Raw genomic sequence first — 18,388 nt, forward strand, 5'->3', positions numbered from 1 at the left:
CACTCACGAGCGAGTTTCCCCCGCACTTTGTTTAATGCAGGATATTTAACATCCGGGAAACGAAACATGAGCAAAGACGTGGAATGTTGGCCTTTTTTTCCTTAAACGTTGTAATGATGGAGTAAAAAGCACCATGATTGGTGGATGCAAAGAACATGAAATATAAAACCACTGGAGACTTGGCGCTGGGTCCAGTAATACGGTGAATACGGCTTAAAAAATGCACCCTTTGGCGAAAAATACGCATTTTAAATACGGAAAGTCAGACATTTCATATAGTTTAATGATCTGTATGTTACTAGAGACGACCAATCATAAAATAGCTCACATCAATGCAAATAACTAAAAGTGCACAATGGTGCTTGCAATAAGTCGCTCTCAGACAAACGTAGAACGGCACTCCTTGTTTGACAGCTGGTCGACCAATGGTGATATTCATCGACCCAGATGCGCTACGTTTCAGCCAATGGAAAATAGAATAATGCGGGTCCAATTAAGGTTAGGCTGTTGTTGCAGGCTTCCAGTGCTAAACTTCACCAAATAATAGCTGTTTGTATTTTGGCTGCTGCAGTAGCCATTTTAGGTAAGTAGATCTTTTAACTTTTATTTATTATTCTGTGTTGTATTGACGCCCCCTGCACGGTAAAGCTGCGGTTCCCTAGCATTGAACTCAGTGCATCCCCCATGAATGAACTCCACGGCTCTTGTGCTTTACAAGGATTAAGAAATTGCACGGAGTTTTTTTTATTCCGTCTCCCACCCCCTCTAATTTTTTATGCATTTTTCTTAACTGTCATGGCGTTTTTTGTGTCCTTGGGAATAAATGCGGTGTGGCGAAGGGTTAGCTAACTGATGCCCGATCCGGTGAGTGTGGCTCCGGTAGGTGAGGTCGTATTGTGGGGTAGCGGCGATGTCCCTGTGAGGAGTTTTAAGGGGGTGTTAACACGTGTAAGGACTCGAATATGTAACATCATTGCAGTGACATTATAGTTAGCAAGCTGGCTAGCTAGCCAGCTAGCTAGTATAAATAGGGCACATAGCTGTCGATGTGGCTAGTGAGATTTTTTGGAGGCAGCCTGTTAGCTGGCTTGTGAGCTATGTAGATAATCCGAAAATAGAGCATCATTGATATCCAACTCCAATTAAGTACATTTAGGAGCTAGCTGGTTAGCGGGAATCAAGACGAATCCCCACCTTTCTTTTCCATAGCCCGTTACTATAAAAGGAAATGATGCCTGCAGGTATAGCATTTCCAGTGTTTTGAAGCTAACGCAAGCCATGTACAACCTCTTAGTAGCAACATGCGCCGCCGTAACAAAGGCTCCTGCTAAGTAGGTAACCCTCTACCTTACTTATCTACCTGGTTACCTGGGCAGAAGCAGCTGCTCGGATAGATGGCCGAGTAACTTGGTTTGCCCAATCTACTGTGCGAATTTTCATAGTCATTATAACAGCACTAGTTATAGTTTGCCATGCTCGTTTTCTGAGAATGCTATATATTTGAATATTTCCTTTTCAAAAGTCTGCTTACATTTAAACCAACTGGCTGTATACCATATATATATATACACATATATATATATAGTAAGTATATATTTAGTAAGTAGAATAACTCTAATGATCAAACTATAGGATAGGGGATAACATTTCTATAGCTGGGTAACCACCTAAATATTTGTTTTGTTTAGCTGTCACTTTGAATATTCTTTTTAATATAAAAAAATTCTGTAAAAAAAGTGGTTTGGAGTAAGGGAATTCCATCCCATAATCATGTCTGGAATTCTGAGTAAAAATAGATGAGTTTGAATTAATCCTGACTCTACTGATGGTCATTGTTTTGTTTCACTGTTCAACCACCTGAACTTTACTGGTCTTCCAGCCTCTACACAACTTCTTGGGTAAACTTTGTATGGGCCTACATGAAGTTGGCTGGCTAGTGGACTGAATTTATCGCCAGATAATGCAGAAGCTATGCAGAAATAGCCAAATAAATTAATAGAATACATTCAGTTATTCGTTTTGTACTGCTTTATACTCTTTCCTACTCGTATAACTTTTTTTGAGTATGATTCTTGAATGTCCTTAGGTCATTAGACCAAAATTTATCATCTTGCCCAAATTTTCCATGGTGAGTATGGTGAGTTTTAAAAGACTATATTGTTACTGTTAGATTGAGGTTTCTTGTCTAAATTTAGTTTACACATGACAAAACATCTGTCACAGCTGTGAATCATCATTAAATTGCACGCTACTCAGCTTTGTAAATCTGTTCGTGGATATAGTGTAGGCGTATTAGGGGAGAAAAGGATTGTGGATTGTGCACTATTTGATATTAATTACAAAAGAAAAGGTTGGGCAACAATTGCCTATTATCCTAAACTCTGACGGTGACGTGCCATCAAAACTAGCTTGTGATAGGTAGACACTGATAGTATTGTAGTAATGCTAGACAATACTATAGTACTGGACATTTATTTAAAGTTTTATGGGATAGTTTGAAATGGGAAGTTATAAAACAAGGCCTGGTTAAAACCTAGTATATGACTGGACTAACACGTAATCCGGCCGACCAATGGTGTGACTTCATAACTCGGCCGTCCAATGGCGTAACTTCATCACTCACTCAGTCAGTCACAGACATTTGCGTTTGTAGGGCTGGCCCTGCTGTTGCGGTCCAGCAAAAAAAAAAAAAAAAAAAAAGGCTAAGAACAAGTAGCCTATGTCTTGACCAATGAAGTCGCTGCTAATGTTGCAAAGGATCAGAAAATGTCCTGTAAATTCCCAGAAATTTTCTAAACTTTTCATAGGAAGATAAGCTTGGGCAATTTTTGGCCAATTTCAATATAAAATGTTTGGTGGGGGGGGCGGGGATACACATAAAAATGCAGTTCGAGATGTTGTGGCATGCTTTGGTTAAAACATCCCCATTTAATGGAAATTCAGTTGAATTGCGACCCTGCACTTTGCGTTCTTCCGTCTCGTGTGCAGTGCACTGTTGCATCTCTCATGCCAATCGTCAGCATCCCATTTACTGGGGACCATTTACTAGTAGAAATGCAACTCTGCAGCATGCACAGAGAGAATGCGTTACTCAGCTTTCCTGTTTTTTTGGTGTTCAGTGAAAGAATCTAATGCAAAAAGTAAAGTCATTTAATTGATGTGCAACTTGAAACTAAAGGAATTCTGATCGTAGGTTTTGAAATTATACCTGCTTATGATAAGGTAAAAGCTTTATATTTCTATACGCATGAAATGGTAAATGCTGCTTGTGCCAACAAGGCCCCGCATTTTTATTCCTATTAATTCCCATATATCCCTGTTAATTCCCATGGCAGGTTTCCACCCCTGAATATTTCCCAAAAAATTCAACCGTAGTCATGCAAATGAATTCATGTGCAAACCAACTAGCTGGCATTTTTAAGTATGTTTACATGGTTATAAACCCACCCCTATATGCTGTACCTCTTGCACTGCAGAAGACGCTTAGAATAGTGTGTGTGTGTGTGTGTGTGTGTGTGTGTGTGTGTGTGTGTGTGTGTGTGTGTGTGTGTGTGTGTGTGTGTGTGTGTGTGTGTGTGTGTGTGTGTGTGTGTGTGTGTGTGTGTGTGTGTGTGTGTGTGTGTGTGTGTGTTTAATAGGTTTGTGACTAAACTTTATTTCTTGAGATCAAGAGAACCTGAGATTTCCCAGCTGATCCTCCTTCTAGTGTTACCTGTGACCTTTGACCTCTGTGTTCTCAAAGTTGATCACAGAGTGAAGAGAGATGTCATAGGATTAGCAAAAACAAGTGTGTTTTGACCGAGGCTGCCTTTTATTTGACTTGTTCAGGATGAGTTAAACCAAAAACCAATCAATATGAATACGTTGTCAATGCTGATAAACTGTCCTAAATGTTGGAATTAGCCTAAAATTGGCAGTTGGTGCAAATGACTGGCTGCAGAAATCCGCAAATCTTTGTACTTTGCCGATAGGCTCTGTGGAATTAGTGATGCAGGTGCCAGCGCTGTTACCTGTGCTGCTCTGGTGCGGTAGAGGAGTTCTACCTGCGGGGCTGCAAACATGGCAGCCACATGAGAAAGTTTTGGCGCAGTATGAAAAATATATTTCTATACTGTGTCAACCAATCATATCATTGCATGCTGGATTATTATTATTAGTATTACTGTTATTACTGTGATTATTCTTTTGTGCTCCTCGTAGTGCATTGGGAGGTTTCTCGTGTTCTGTGTATTGGGGCGAGGGTCTTGCCATCTTGAAGGCCGCCCCTCTCTGCTGGATAGAAATGCTTTAATATGGGGTGAGGATGGTGACGCCGTGCCATTAAGTAGTGATTAGCATCAGCCTTGCCTTCTGAGGGTGCGAGTGCAACCAAACATGTGTTTAATTTTTTTGTGTACAAATTAGGGCTGCACAATTAGCCCAAATGAATCCTGATCGCTGTTTTGGCTTCCGCGATTAAAAAAGCGATTGCTTGCGATACGGACACATCGGTAATGCCTGCCCTGCTGTAAAAAAAATATCTTTATTGTTACTTTTTAGTTTTTTTTGCATTCAATGGAAACGAAGGTGTTTTACAGGGGTGAACAGAACCGATGGTGATAGCTGAAGGGGTAAACAGTGGAACTTTGTGAATCCCTCCCTGCTGCATTAAACTGAATTTTGACCGAACCAGCTGCCTGCTTTTGGGATTTAAACAGAGAAAGTAAGAAAATTGAGACTTTTTTTTTTTTTTTTTAGCAGCGACCGCAGCTCTATAGCTCTGTCTGTCGGTCGGTCGGTCGGTCAGTTGGTTGGTTGGTTGGTCCACAAAAGTGTCCCACACCCTAGCGGCCAGTTTTCACCCCAGGAAGCTGAAATTTGGCATGGAGGTTGGTCATGACCGAAGGTAAAGCTGAGAAACTTTCAGGCCAATTGACCAAGAGGGGGCGTGGCAATGGGCGTGTCCTATCACAAAAAGGCGCATAACTCCCGAGTGGATTCACAGATTTGCACAAGATTTTGTGGAAAGGTTGGTCATGAGCCAAAGAAGAGGTCACGTGTTTGTGTGAGGGTGTGTGCGTGGATGCATGCGCACATGGATGCATGCACGTGTGTGGTCGCAGCTATTGCAGATTCACGCTTGTTTTTGCTTGAATGTAAACATCGAGCACCCATCTTAAGCTTAGGCTGATGTAAATTATTGTAATGACTTGTTTCTTCTATCCGTCCCACGCATTGAAATGAGCATTAGTTCTTTCCACGTTACTTAACGATTTGTTATTTACGTAGCTGAGAAATTGTTCATTTTTTTGTTGCTAAATTTAAGATATGGGCAAAATTGCTTAATTAAAATTAACTTAGTGATATCAGTGTCGATTACGATTGTTTCTGCCAGTCACATTCACAGATCTGGGTCTATGCCAGTTGGATTCAGTCGGTGGGCCTGAAACTCGGTCCTGTTTATTCTGGTTTTGTTTTAAACACAATTGCAATCTCACAATGTTAACTTAATTGCAAGTTCATGTTTTCAGGCATAATTTTACCTCTTCAACCACATCATGTCAGAAATAGCTATGCATGCCACAAAGAATAGATTGTGCTATATTGTAAACAATTACGGATAGAGAAGAAAAAAAAAGCAATTGATGAAATTAAAGACACAAATAAATGGGCTCCTAATTGGTGTAAATGTGGACACATGGTTGCTATAACTACCCATTTTATTATGAAGAATTCAAGGCAAATAAATTATAAAGTGCCAAACCTGCATTTTTTTAACAAGTTTAATGAAAGAAATTATGGAAGAATTTAAACACGTGTTCAGCAACCTTAATTGAGTAAAACATTGGCTGTAACAAAAACCATCTTTGAGTACTATGAAAAGCTCTACGCAAATAAGTTAATAATAATAATAATAATAATAATAATAATAATAATAATATAGCCTATGTGTATTATAAGCCTGTGTGCAGAATGACACTGCTCAGAATTTTATATTAACAAGTATAAAAGCCATACAAATATAGGCTATGTACACTACAAATGGTCATATAAGCAGGTTTAAATTTACTGAATGATACTTCCTGATGCCATAGCAGAGTTGACATTCTGTATTTCCCCATATGCACTTATGTTTGTGGAAATGTCCAAAGCCTTTCTTCATGGGATAAACTTTTGCAGTTGATTCATAAAACTAGTTTAGTTGCCCCCTAGTTGCCCTTCTATGTAGCCTACTTTCTCTGGAGCTTCTAGGCCTACGCCTATGTCTTTCTTATAGTGTGTTGCCCATCACTGGACTCTAAATGTGGAATGAAGAAGGCATTGTAGCCTATATCAGTAATATAATCTAATTTAAATACTTTTTTCTATAGCCAATATCACAGAATCATTTTGGTCTTTACCAATTCAGAGTGATTACTTCATCCTGATAGAAATTAGCTATGTTTAGCTATTCCTCCCCAAGTCTTTTTTTAAACAATTGAACTTGTATTGTTTTGAACACAAAAAAAGTTTATTTTTGGAGCTTCTGAACTATTTGCCAAGCTTCTCGGTTTTTATCCGATATGAAGATGTTTGCTAATAATGTCCTTATGATGGTCATTTATTTAAAAAAAGAACAAAGGTCCCAGAAACTGTCCAGTCTGCTTCCATTACACCTTGCTCTGGGGCAGTGTATTTATTATATGCATTTTTGATAGGGGTTTTAATCCTTAATGATTTATGCAATGTATACTGTTTGTTTAGATATTGCCCTGAATGGTTCTATGCTAATTGGGTAATATTAACGGGCAGATGGTTTGTCTTTTGAGTGCACTCTGACTGTATGTTGAACAGCCCCTTTAAAACTCATTGAACCCAGTGGTGATTTTGACATTTTTTCCGCTACCCTCAGTTTTTCCAGATTAAACCGGTTTACTGAATAGATAACCCCTCTTACAACCAATCATTTTTTTTTACAAGACTTGTCCCTAGGATATAATATGGATTAGTTGGTAGGCCCTATTTTAGGAGGAAAAAATCATTTTCGCTTATTAAAAAAATTTGTTCACTTGATTATATCCCCAAAACCAAAAGTGTCAGCTCAGGAATACATATTAGGCTACATTGCAAGAATAGGTTGCATGGTGATACCACATCATAGAGCCATGTCAATAGGACATACCATTGCTTTATAGTGTATAAAAATATCTGCAGACTATCTGGCTTAAATATGCTTTGAGATCTGAAATGGTTAAATAAACCTGTTTTCTTTTATTTTATTTTTCTTTTTATTTTTTATTGCTGACACTGGAACCTATTCAAACAATAAATAACTGTTTAACAACAATACATTATAAAATAAAAATAAATTTACATTATATATAACTATGAAATAAAACAAAAATAAATGCCTTCATAAATAACTATGCATACAACTAATAATTTTTTTTTTTTTTTTGCCATGAATCTACAGGCTATTGAAGCAGGTGACAAACAGCCTACAAAATCCAAATGTTTCAAACACAGTGCCAGAATAACTGTAGGCTTTGTAATGCTTGTAAAACAATGGTTGTATTCCTATATTTATAATCGTCAATGTAGTAGTGAAGGCATAGGCTACATAGTAACGTTTGTATTTCATTGCACAAACCAAAAAATTACACGTAACACGTTACAATAGCGTGAATTCATTCATCGCTTTGAGTTTGTCTTCGCCCTCAATTGCACATCGTCTTTCATGGAGATAAACATCCACAGTGCACTTTCAGCTCCTGGTCATCATATTTGTCCTTAGAAAGAAGTATGGCATGAAGTGGTAGTTCTAATAATGATGTTTATTTCTGAAATATTTTTCTGAAGTATTAGAGCTGCATGCTCTGTGCTTCGTGTGTTTTCAGCAGCTAGTATTGTTGGTGACGAAACGGCCAAAATTGTGCTAAATGTAGTCGCGGTTTTCAAATGCCAGTCTGGTTTTATTGTCAGTCAATTCAATGTATTTTAGACAGGCAGTCTCCACTGCTTAACAAAAAATAAAAAATAAAAAAAAACAAAATGGTCCTACGTTCAGAAATGAGAGAGTTAATCAAAGTTGATGTGCCAGCCCAGTGGTTGGGCCAGCCCATGGAATACTGAACCATTATTTTTGGTTCAAGTCTGGGTCATTGCCCGTTCTTAAAAAACAATCCCAAAATATCTGAGTTTATAGAACACAGTATATTTTTTTCCTTGCCACTTTTTTTTTGAGGGTAATAAAAGAGTGTTAACGTGACCTCTGCAGCCGGTGAATTGCAGCCAGCATTGCTGGGGGGTTAAAAATTACATTTTTTTTAATGACACCTTACTCCCTTAATCGTATGTTTTTACTGCGTTTTGCATGGACATGTGGCAGCGTGTTGGTAGTATTTGCATTTTAAATAAAGCTTGTCTGAAATTGTGCGACTTGTCTTTGTGTGGGGAAAATGCTGGTAGTTCCCCTGGAGTGCCCTGTAAGACCCGGTGTAATGTATTGCGATGGAAAAGCAGAAAGATGGCCTCCTCTCCATCTGTGCTCTCCAGGAAATGCTAAAGCAGGTTAACCCCTCTTACAACCAATCAAGCGAAAGTAAAGCGGGGATGTCTCTGCCTTTTTCAGTTCTCCTTTTCCAGGCTTTGCTCGGGTTTGGTAGTGACATCACGTGAACCTGGGCCCTCGGTCTCTATTTCTGGAGGGCCTCAGGGGTTACTGTCAATCAGTAACCAAGGTAGGCCTTAGAAACAAGGGGTTTTTAGCCAATCAGTGACTTAAATTAATCACTTAAGTGCTGAAATGCCTAAAACCAACAGACGCCGGAGCCTCTGGGATTGAAGTGTGAGATCCCTGATATGAACAAAGCCATTGGTTGTCAGCAAGCGGCTGTGGGCTTGTGGTGTTCTTTTATTTGTTGGTGACTTTGCTTTCTCGAGTGGAATGGCTTTAGAATTAACCAGCATTCCTGCGCAGTTGAATTAGGGTAACCTGGGACCGATGTGTCATCGGGGACTGTACAGGACCACACATGTGTCCACAGGGCTATACTTTGCTCCCATTTGCACCTGGAAATTGATGTGTGCTAACTGGTAAAATTATTAAGGAGCGCATAAACGAATTGGGATTCATTAATATGCTCCTAAATGTTTAAAAAATGTTAGCATCGAGCCCAGATCTAATGTTAAGTTTCATGGTAAAATATATAAATAATAATCGAGTGCTGTGTGAATATCGGTGTATATTCCTGTGTACTCTTTCATACGCAAGGTAGCAGCTGTAAGTTGTGTGTATTTGGCTAATTGCCTGAGTAGCCTAGCCTATGATTTGAGTATTACACTGATTACTTGGCCCTCTGCCAAGTGTGACTCCAGCACACGCGAAAGACAGTCTGGAATATTTATTGGAAAAACCCAGTATTTATTTGGTCTGGTGTAACAGACAATAAGTAGCAATGCTGAAGCATTGTTTCTGGCAACCTGAGATTCGGGGGGTGGGAGGAGGATCAGGCAAACATTAAGTATCTGAAGCCAACTGCTCTCACGGTACAGAAACACGCTGGATTGCATCGGCCGCATACACAAGACTGGGCACAGGATGTATTTACAGTGTCACATTTTTAATGTGGCAGCTGTCTGTTGTGGTTACGATCTGTTCTCTGGCGTTGTAAAGGTGCGTTCTCACCGGTTCCGGCTATCTGACGCGTTCTATTCTGTTTCTGCGTACTGTCGAGGCCGCACGGTGCGTTACTGATGCAGCCCGGCGAGTGGTGTGGCTCGTTCACCGGTTCTGTATTTGCATAGGACGTAGGCCTGCTCCACATTACTCTATGCAAATGAATCTGTCCAGCATAGCTCTTCTGGCTCATGATCAAATGCTCAAACTGGGCATTGCAGATCAAACGTGAGTCAAGATTGGGTAACTGCATTGCTTGTTTCTCGCCTCAAATGTTTTCAGACACACATCTTGGTGGACTGCTTCGGTGGAATGAGAGAAAGCTTATGAACGGGACGCTGTGTTGTTCCGGTTTGAAAAACGGGGAGCCAATCAGGTGCAGGCAATGTTCCGTGGTGGGCTGCATCACTTATTCTTATTGATCTCATAGAGAGGCATCTATCGGACAGAACCCGCCGAAATAATTTAGATGGTGCCGCCAATCAAACGGACCGGTTTTGGATCCAGCGAGGGCACGCGGGGATGATCAGAACACACCTCAAGTCACCCTGGATAAGCGTATCTGCTATACGAATATAAAGTAATGTGAAGGCATTGCTCGCATTCTCTCCCACCACCACATAAAATGGGCGGGAAAGAATTTCCTATTCGGTTGGCAGAGGTCAATAAATAACCTACATGCATCAGGAAATACATTTGATTAATAAATTCAGCTAAATACGGCTTTCATGAAAAACACATTTTATTATCTGATTTTGTCAGGCAAAAAAATGAATTGAATGAATACATATCCTCTAGCGAATCATGTGTGCAATTTGCATACTTTCTAGGTAACCTGACCTGATTTGACGAGAGGGTTAAAAAATGGCGTGTAGCCTGAGATAGAAATCAAGTGACTGTGAGTGATAGAACCTTCTTGTAGGACAGTGACTGTGAGTGATAGAACCCTCTGGTAGGACTGTGCCTGTGAGTGATAATATCCTGTTGTAGGACTGTGGCTGTGAGTGATAATATCCTCTTGTAGGACGGGTGACTGTGAGTGATAGAACCCTCTTGTAGGACAGTGACTGTGAGTGATAGAACCCTCTTGTAGGACAGTGACTGTAAGTGATAGAACCCTCTGGTAGGACAGTGACTGTGAGTGATAGAACCCTCTTGTAGGACAGTGACTGTGAGTGATAGAACCCTCTGGTAGCTTCCATGAAGGTTTATAGCGTGTTCAGCTTGAGCAGGGCTTCAGAAGCTCTGGCCTCGTCCTGGCTTTGGGTTGGAGGAGAATGTCTGTGACTGTGGCAGCCTCAGGTGGGGCCGCGTCACCGGGTGAGACGGAGTTTACCGCTAGGCAGCGATCAGGCTCTCACACACATACCCAGCCCTTCAGGTAGGTCTCAGCCGCGGGACTCCCCCAGCTCCCCGGGCTCCTCCCTTTCACACTGACTGGAGCAGCCTGTTGAGTGACAGCTGCTGGTTGACGCGGTGTCGCTCAGATCCCGGCTGTTTCCTGCAATTGCCAGGAATCCGTGTTGGGCAGTTTTTTTTATTTTTATTTTTATTTTTTTTAAGTTGTGGTTCCCGTAGCACCTGTTGCTGTGTTGTTGATTATTTTCACAAGCTGGTGAAGAGTATGTGACCAACGGTGCCTCTTGAAGTTGGCAACGATTCATTAATCCTAGGCTTGTATCGGAGATGAGGCAGTGAAAGGAAGAGTAAAAAACCTAATTTAGCCTTACTTTTTGGCCTTAATTCCCTTTAAACAAGAAGCACAACTACCTCCATTGCCATTTGGGTTTCATAATCAAGAAGGTTGAGATGCCTTCTGGAAGAGAAAATGAAAGTCACCCATTCCCATTTATTTATTCTCTGCAGCATTTTTTCTGTTCATTGTACGCGGAAGTGGCTCATCGCCCTCGCCTTTATGGCTCCCACACGAGCAATCATTTTAGCCGTATGCCCGCTGTCTGTAGCTGCGTCAGCCTAAGAGATGCGTGAGGTAAGCTTACCAAGTTCTCTTGCTGAAATGACAGATTTCAAATGTGTTTATTTCACTAGGTGCACTATATTTCGTAATGTTGATGAGCAGCTGTTTACCTGGAGATGGCTTTTTCAGGGTTTAATTTATGTTTTGATATGTGTTAGCTTTATAGCCAGCCAGGTAAAGTTACTACCAGATTATATAGTATTAAAAAAAATTATATATGTATATATAATGTGCATATATGATATTCATGTTATACAGATATAAAGAATATGAATGTCTAGAAACATGCAGCCATCCACATACAACCTGAGAGCTTACTGTTACCTAGTACCATAAACCAGAACCTAGTTCAGTTTTATGGTATAGGCCTAAATAGTTTTTGTTAAAATCAATCTGAGCACCTACCGGTTTGCTTTTAGGCCTTGATGCCCGCACGTAGAATTTTATTTCGGCCTCATTGCTTTCTGATGTGGCCAAATGTCAGACATGGAAGGTAGAAATTCAGTACACAGGAAGTAGCACAGCTAATACGGCTTTGCACAGGAAGTGATGTCACAACCTGGCTCAGAATCCACCTCCCCTCATCCCTCAAAATGTTTCCTGTGGAAGTTACCTAACAGTTCATGCTGAAGGAGAGACTGATGCATTTGGCTTTTTTTTCTTCTTGGACCTCTGGCCATACATGATTATGGCATTTGTGAATGCAAGTACTGTTGTCTGCTTGAGCTTTTTTCATTATGCATTCTGTCTTTTCATTAAGACAGACATAAAGGATTAGGTAGTTGGACATACAGTATATGGATGAACCTAATTGCCAGGCCAGGGGAAAGAGAGAGCTCTGATTCATGGCCTTTCCTGAGACATGAAGAAGAGTGAAGCGATGGCATTTAAACTCTGATGGAAAAGAAGGGAATTCTCATTTTCAGTTTAGCACAGCATGAAACGTTCAAATAACTGCCTGCAGACAATTAGTCTGTATTGCTGCCCTCTCGTATTCAGGTTTCGTTACGACTCGGATAAAAACGGTCTGCTGCCACTTTAAGGATATAGTCGAAGAGTGACATATAAAACCTGTAGCGGTTGTGTCCTGAGTCCTTCTCCAGTTGCCATGCTGTTGCCATGGCTGGTTCTCAAAAAAGTGAATCTGAGCCCCTGTAAGTGCATATGCGTACAGTGATTACCATTGCCTGAGCCATCCTCTGGATTTCTAGTTGCATCCAAAACAGCTCCCGGCTTGCAAACGCAGAGAGGGGATTCAAGGTTTTTTTTCCACCTTATCTAAAGATGCCGGGAGGGGTGCCATGCCATGGCAGGTGACCACACGATGCGTCACTTGCCATCTGCCTGAAAGCTTTTGTAGTCTCCGTGGCTGACGGAGCACAGAGCTTCACTGTGTTGGCCTTTTTGGGGAAAGTCCAACGTGGATACATTTTGGAGAGTTCTGACGCTTAATGAGCATCTGTCCCAGGAGGGGAGGTGTGCTGTTCAGTCTCGGTGTTGAGGTTCTCTTAGTGCCTCGAAGGTTTTTGATGAAAGCCTGCGCAATCTTTGTGTTTGCGGCCACATGGGAGTGCTGCTGACCTGGCGAGACACATGGACTCTTTCCGTCGCTGTGCAAGATGTTCGGTTTTGGCGGATGCGGGAATGTTTGGCTACGTTTGCCGTCTTCCTGCAGTTTCACTGGCTGTTTTGGCCTTGAATTATAAGTGTTGCTTCTGTTGAGCTTATCATCACAAAGATAAATGGACTCCTGAGTGAATGTAGCCACTTGTCTTGGGCTTATTTGCAGGACTTATGCTAAATGGTAGTTGTACTGGGTTTAGTGCTAAATGGCAGTTGTATTGGGTTTAGCGCTAAATGGTAGTTGTATTGGGTTTAGTGCTAAATGGTAGTTGTATTGGGTTAAGTGCTATATGGTAGTTGTATTGATTTAGTGCTAAATGGTAGTTGTATTGGGTTTAGTGCTAAATGGTAGTTGTATTGGGTTTAGTGCTAAATGGTAGTTGTATTAGGTTTAGTACTATATGGTAGTTGTACTGGGTTTAGTGCTAAATTGTAGTTGTATTGGGTTTAGTGCTAAATGGTAGTTGCATTGGGTTTAGTGCTAAATGGTAGTTGTATTGGGTTTAGTGCTAAATGGTAGTTGTATTGGGTTTAGTGCTATATGGTAGTTGTACTGGGTTTAGTGCTAAATTGTAGTTGTATTGGGTTTAGTGCTAAATGGTAGTTGCATTGGGTTTAGTGCTAAATGGTAGTTGTATTGGGTTCAGTGCTAAATGGTAGTTGTATTGGGTTTAATGCTAAATGGTAGTTGTATTGGGTTCAGTGCTAAATGGTAGTTGTATTGGGTTCAGTGCTAAATGGTAGTTGTATTGGGATTAGTGCTAAATGGTAGTTGTATCAGGTTTAGTGCTAAATGGTAGTTGTATTGGGTTTAGTGCTAAATGGTAGTTGTATTGGGTTTAGTGCTAAATGGTAGTTGTATTGGGATTAGTGCTAAATGGTAGCCTAGTTGTATTGGATTTAGTGCTAAATGGTAGTTGTATTGGGTTTAGTGCTAAATGGTAGTTGTATTGGGTTTAGTGCTAAATGGTAGTTGTATTGGGTTTTATTTGCCCATTCGCTGGTTGTCCGCTGTGCACCGCTCTTCTGGAGAGCGTGCTGTGTGAAGCACAGTCCAGCTGTGGATGTCTTATCGGTGTTACGTTGGCCAGCGACCTCGTCCCAGACAGCACGATCACACCTGCCAGGACTGCCCAGGATTATCAGCCCCCTTGCTTTTCTGGTTCAGTTTTCTCAGTTTTGAAGTGCTGCCTGAAGAGTCATCGCCCTTCAAGTGGCAGACTAGAAGTCCCTCCTTGACCCCTGTGAAGTTACTTGCGTGAAGTCCCTTTGGCGAAAGTGACACCGGCTGTCCTCCGGGGCGTGTCCCTGTGTGACTGCGGCGTCTCTGCCGAGCGGAGACCACCGGTGACTCTCGGCGTGACACTGAAGGCCGCGGGTGTTTAAAAAAATAATAATAAAAAATGAAGCAGCGTATTTTGGGCTGCATTTCTGGGAAAGTGCCGTTTTGTTATGTTTAATGAAGACCCGGGTTAATTGAGAGTGCCGTTATGCTCCTGTTGTGATCTACGTGCCTTTCTTTGGCATTGGTCGAGTCGTAACTGTCAAAAGTTACGTAATGTTTGGCAAAATGTATGTTTTGTAAAATAATTCTAAAATAATTTGGTAAAATGTTATTTTTTCCATTGTTTTTTTGTACCGTTTCATTTTGAAAATAAATTTGTGCCCTTAAATGAATTAGCCTATGTTGGGTACAAAATGAGCGATTTTACAAAGTAAACAGTTTACTGTGGCCTCTGTAGTAGCTATCGCTTGACTGCTTGCATGTGTGGATTCTGGAACGGGTCCCAAGTGATGCTGACACCTAAGAATGTTAATTTTTTTGGTAACACATTGGAAGTGAGAGACAGTGAGGTGTCTTAGGCCACTACAGTCCCAGCAGCATATGGATTTTTCTGTGACTCAATGGGGCTGCTGTAATCTTTATCCTGTGGTCTAAAGGTGAGTTGCAGGCCTTGCAAAATGAATTCGGTGCATTGTTGGTATGATATTTTCCTTCTGTCAACGTTGTTTGTTTGTCTTACTTTTCAGTTCCTTTAGACACCTTTATCTGTGCCGAGATCATTTAGCTGTTTTTGAGATAAAGAACGCTTCGTAACTCCTTAATTGATTGGCCATGTCTAGGATGATTACCCAATGATCGCTGAACTCCGAGACCACCTACTGCGCCACCTGGAGGATAAATGCTGAATTTCGTGTTGGTCACCGGCTGGATAATTTGTTCAGCATTTACTGTCACTAAATAGTGAACCTTATGATGGCTCTAATGTGGGCGAAGAAATGGGTTGTGTTGCTCTGTGGGGTTGACACAACTCTAAGCAAACTTTACCAAGTGTTTGTTTCTGGCCAACACGACTTGTTCTGAATCGCGGAAATGGCGGATTTTCGCCCCTTTTGAGGAGCCGAGTGTTTGCGTCCTGCTGCCGGTGATATTTGCTCTGTCAATTGTAGACCTACCTTTGGTTTTTCCAGCGAGCTTCACACTGTGTTTGGTCAGGGGTAATTGTAAGCGTGACGTTTTTTCAGCCAAGATGAGGGATTCCCAAGGGGTGTGCTACAAAGTGATATTATGGGGTTTAGCGAGCTAACCTGAGCTGACTTGAACTTTAGCGACCTTTAACCCCGGGTTTTCTGTATCACGAAGCTGACTCACTTTAAATCGGGGCATATCGCCGTGGTAACCAACGCTGCGTGTCTAACCTGTTCATGTTATGGCAGGTTTTGTTCAGGCTATTGGATTAAAATGTATAAAAGCTTTTAAATGACTTGTTGACTTGGGAAAGGGCGTCTCCAGTCCTGCAGGACCCTGTGGAGCTCGGGGGTATTTTTGCAGGGCGGAGGTCATTTAGAGATCCAATCCGCTGGCCTTCTCAGTGGGTACGCTAAACGAAAGATATGGATTCTCAGTGGAGGGAATATGGTACACAGGCAGGCGTGTCCATATCTACTTACCTTAATTATGGGACAATGGATTAAGTCCCATCATTTCTGAGTTTATGAATGAACTTTAGTGCGATTGCTCCAGGCAGTATTTTAAATATCCTGTATCAAGTGTAAGGATTAGAATGAGCAGTTGTCACATTAGAAATAAACTGTAGGACAATTTTGTCACGTTGTAGATATATTTGTTAGTAGTGGGTAGGCAAATTAGGTGTATTAACAAACAAATTTGCAGTATTAGCACAGTTCGCTAATTTTGCCACCAGTCGTCCCTGGCTTTGTTGGCGGCAACGGTGTTGCTTTTTTCCAGATTGTTTTATGTTTTTATTTTTTTTTGCACTGCTCACGTGCGGTCCATGCTGTCCTGTGATAGGCTCATATTTTACGACAGCCACTTTTATGGGAACGCGCACAGAGCTGGAGTAACAAAACCCGTGTTCACTTAGCATGTTTATAACCACCTTTGTGATATTGGAGAAGCCAGAGTGCCGCTGTTAGGTTTTTGTGAAGCCAGCTAACGCAAAGAAACCCGGGGGTATGTTGAGCTTCCTTCGCACTGTACCCCCCCCCCCCTTTTTTTTCAGATGATTGGAGCGCTTGTTTTTTTACTGCAGAACAGGCGTTCTAACAGTGCGTCAGAATTACAGACGATCACTTTTCATTAATCATTGAATCTCTAATCAGGATTAGTGTACGATTAATTATGCAGCCCGGATTTTATATTTATATATAGCCTATATATACATATATATATATATAATAAAATAATGAATACCGTAGTGTTCTGATGGGTATGTAATGCTGCATGCTGAATTTTTCAGGCATGGTTTGGTTGCACTCGCACCCTCAGAAGGCAAGGCTGATGCTAATCACTACTTAATGGCACGGCGTCACCATCCTCACCCCATATTAAAGCATTTCGATCCAGCAGAGAGGGGCGGCCTTCAAGATGGCAAGACCCTCGCCCCAATACACAGAACACGAGAAACCACCCAACAGGGAAAAAAACTAACAAATTAAAATAATCATAATAATAATTGCTTTATTTGTAGAGAACTTTTTTTGCATGGGGCACCAAGCACTTTATACCATAAAAGTATTGATAAAGACATAAAATGGAATAAAGGCAATAAACATTTAAAGGATGTGTAAAATGGTTACGTAAGTCTGAAAGGAAGTTTAAAATAATAATAATTTTTTTTTAAAGACACGGAAGACATGGAAGCCCTGATAAATTCTGTCAGGCTCTTCCGTACAGTTGGAGCCCCCGCCATGAGTATCTTGCCCACTCCTGATTTCCTGTTTTGAAATTGGCTGGCTCGGCACGGTGGTGCAGTAAGAAGGTCCTGGGTTCGAATCCGGCCAGGGCCTCTCTGTGTGGAGTTAGCTTGTTCCCCCCGTGTCTGCGTGGGTTTACTCCTGGTTGCCACATCTTGGTGCAGCTCTGAAATGTAGCTTGTTTTTCCATTGGCTTGGTTTCTTTCACTTTATGAACATCGTCTACACCCAGGGGCGTCGTATTGTGGGGGCGGGGGGATGGTATGATTCCACGGGCCCTGACTGACAGGGACCCCCAAATAAGTGTGCGGTAATTGTGCAGGGATGGGGTGGCGAGGGGCCAGGGGCACACAACGTGAGCTCTTTTCATGGGGCCCAAAATCCCTGGGGGTGCCCCGGCAGACACCTTTTTTTCCATATAGCCGGATGCTGACATATTTCCTTTGACAGTGCCCTGATGACCTGTGTGTTCATGCCAACCCAGCCTGCATTTGAACTGGTTTCTGTCACATAGCCTTGTAACTTTTGCTTTTGCTAATGCTGCTATTTATCATCAAAGACAAGATTTGTTGGATAAAATGCATTTTTTTTTTGTTCTTTTTTTTAGATGCAACAATTAGCAAGGACTAGAAAAATATGAAAATACAAAAGAAAGACAAACAGGTTGGTATCTGTTTTTTATTTATTTAATTCTATTGTGTATTTATCTGTGTGATGCGTACGCACCTTTCAATATTATTCACGACCTTTATGAAGATGAGCAAAAAAAACTGCATTGGAAAAAAATGTTGCTAGTTCTGAGAAATATTTTAGTTCTCAAACATGTTCTACTTTAATTATATGACCCTATTTAAAAAAAAGAAAAGAAATGGGGTCACAAATATTCACACCCCTGCTAATTGACCTCCATATGGGCTGTTGCAACATCTTTC

At 41.2% G+C, this 18,388-nt stretch overlaps 1 protein-coding gene across 3 annotated transcripts in view; it reads left to right on the forward strand.

Annotated features, from left to right (window-relative positions):
* The first annotated feature begins 472 nt into the window (after positions 1-472).
* Positions 473-18,388, forward strand: part of chd6 (chromodomain helicase DNA binding protein 6) — an 84,207-nt gene continuing 66,291 nt past the window's right edge. Inside the window, exons 1-2 of one of the 3 annotated variants that reach the window (XM_035387548.1) lie at positions 473-583; positions 18,064-18,119. In XM_035387548.1, the coding sequence (XP_035243439.1) occupies positions 18,093-18,119 (27 nt within the window). In that variant the 5' untranslated portion in view covers positions 473-583; positions 18,064-18,092. Of the gene's footprint in view, positions 584-630; positions 865-11,394; positions 11,628-18,063; positions 18,120-18,388 lie in introns of those variants that run through there. The other 2 variants (XM_035387549.1, XM_035387550.1) reach the window with 2 other exon arrangements.

The sequence above is a fragment of the Anguilla anguilla genome, chromosome 13 (assembly GCF_013347855.1).
Source record: "Anguilla anguilla isolate fAngAng1 chromosome 13, fAngAng1.pri, whole genome shotgun sequence".
In the NCBI taxonomy this organism is placed as follows: domain Eukaryota; kingdom Metazoa; phylum Chordata; class Actinopteri; order Anguilliformes; family Anguillidae; genus Anguilla; species Anguilla anguilla.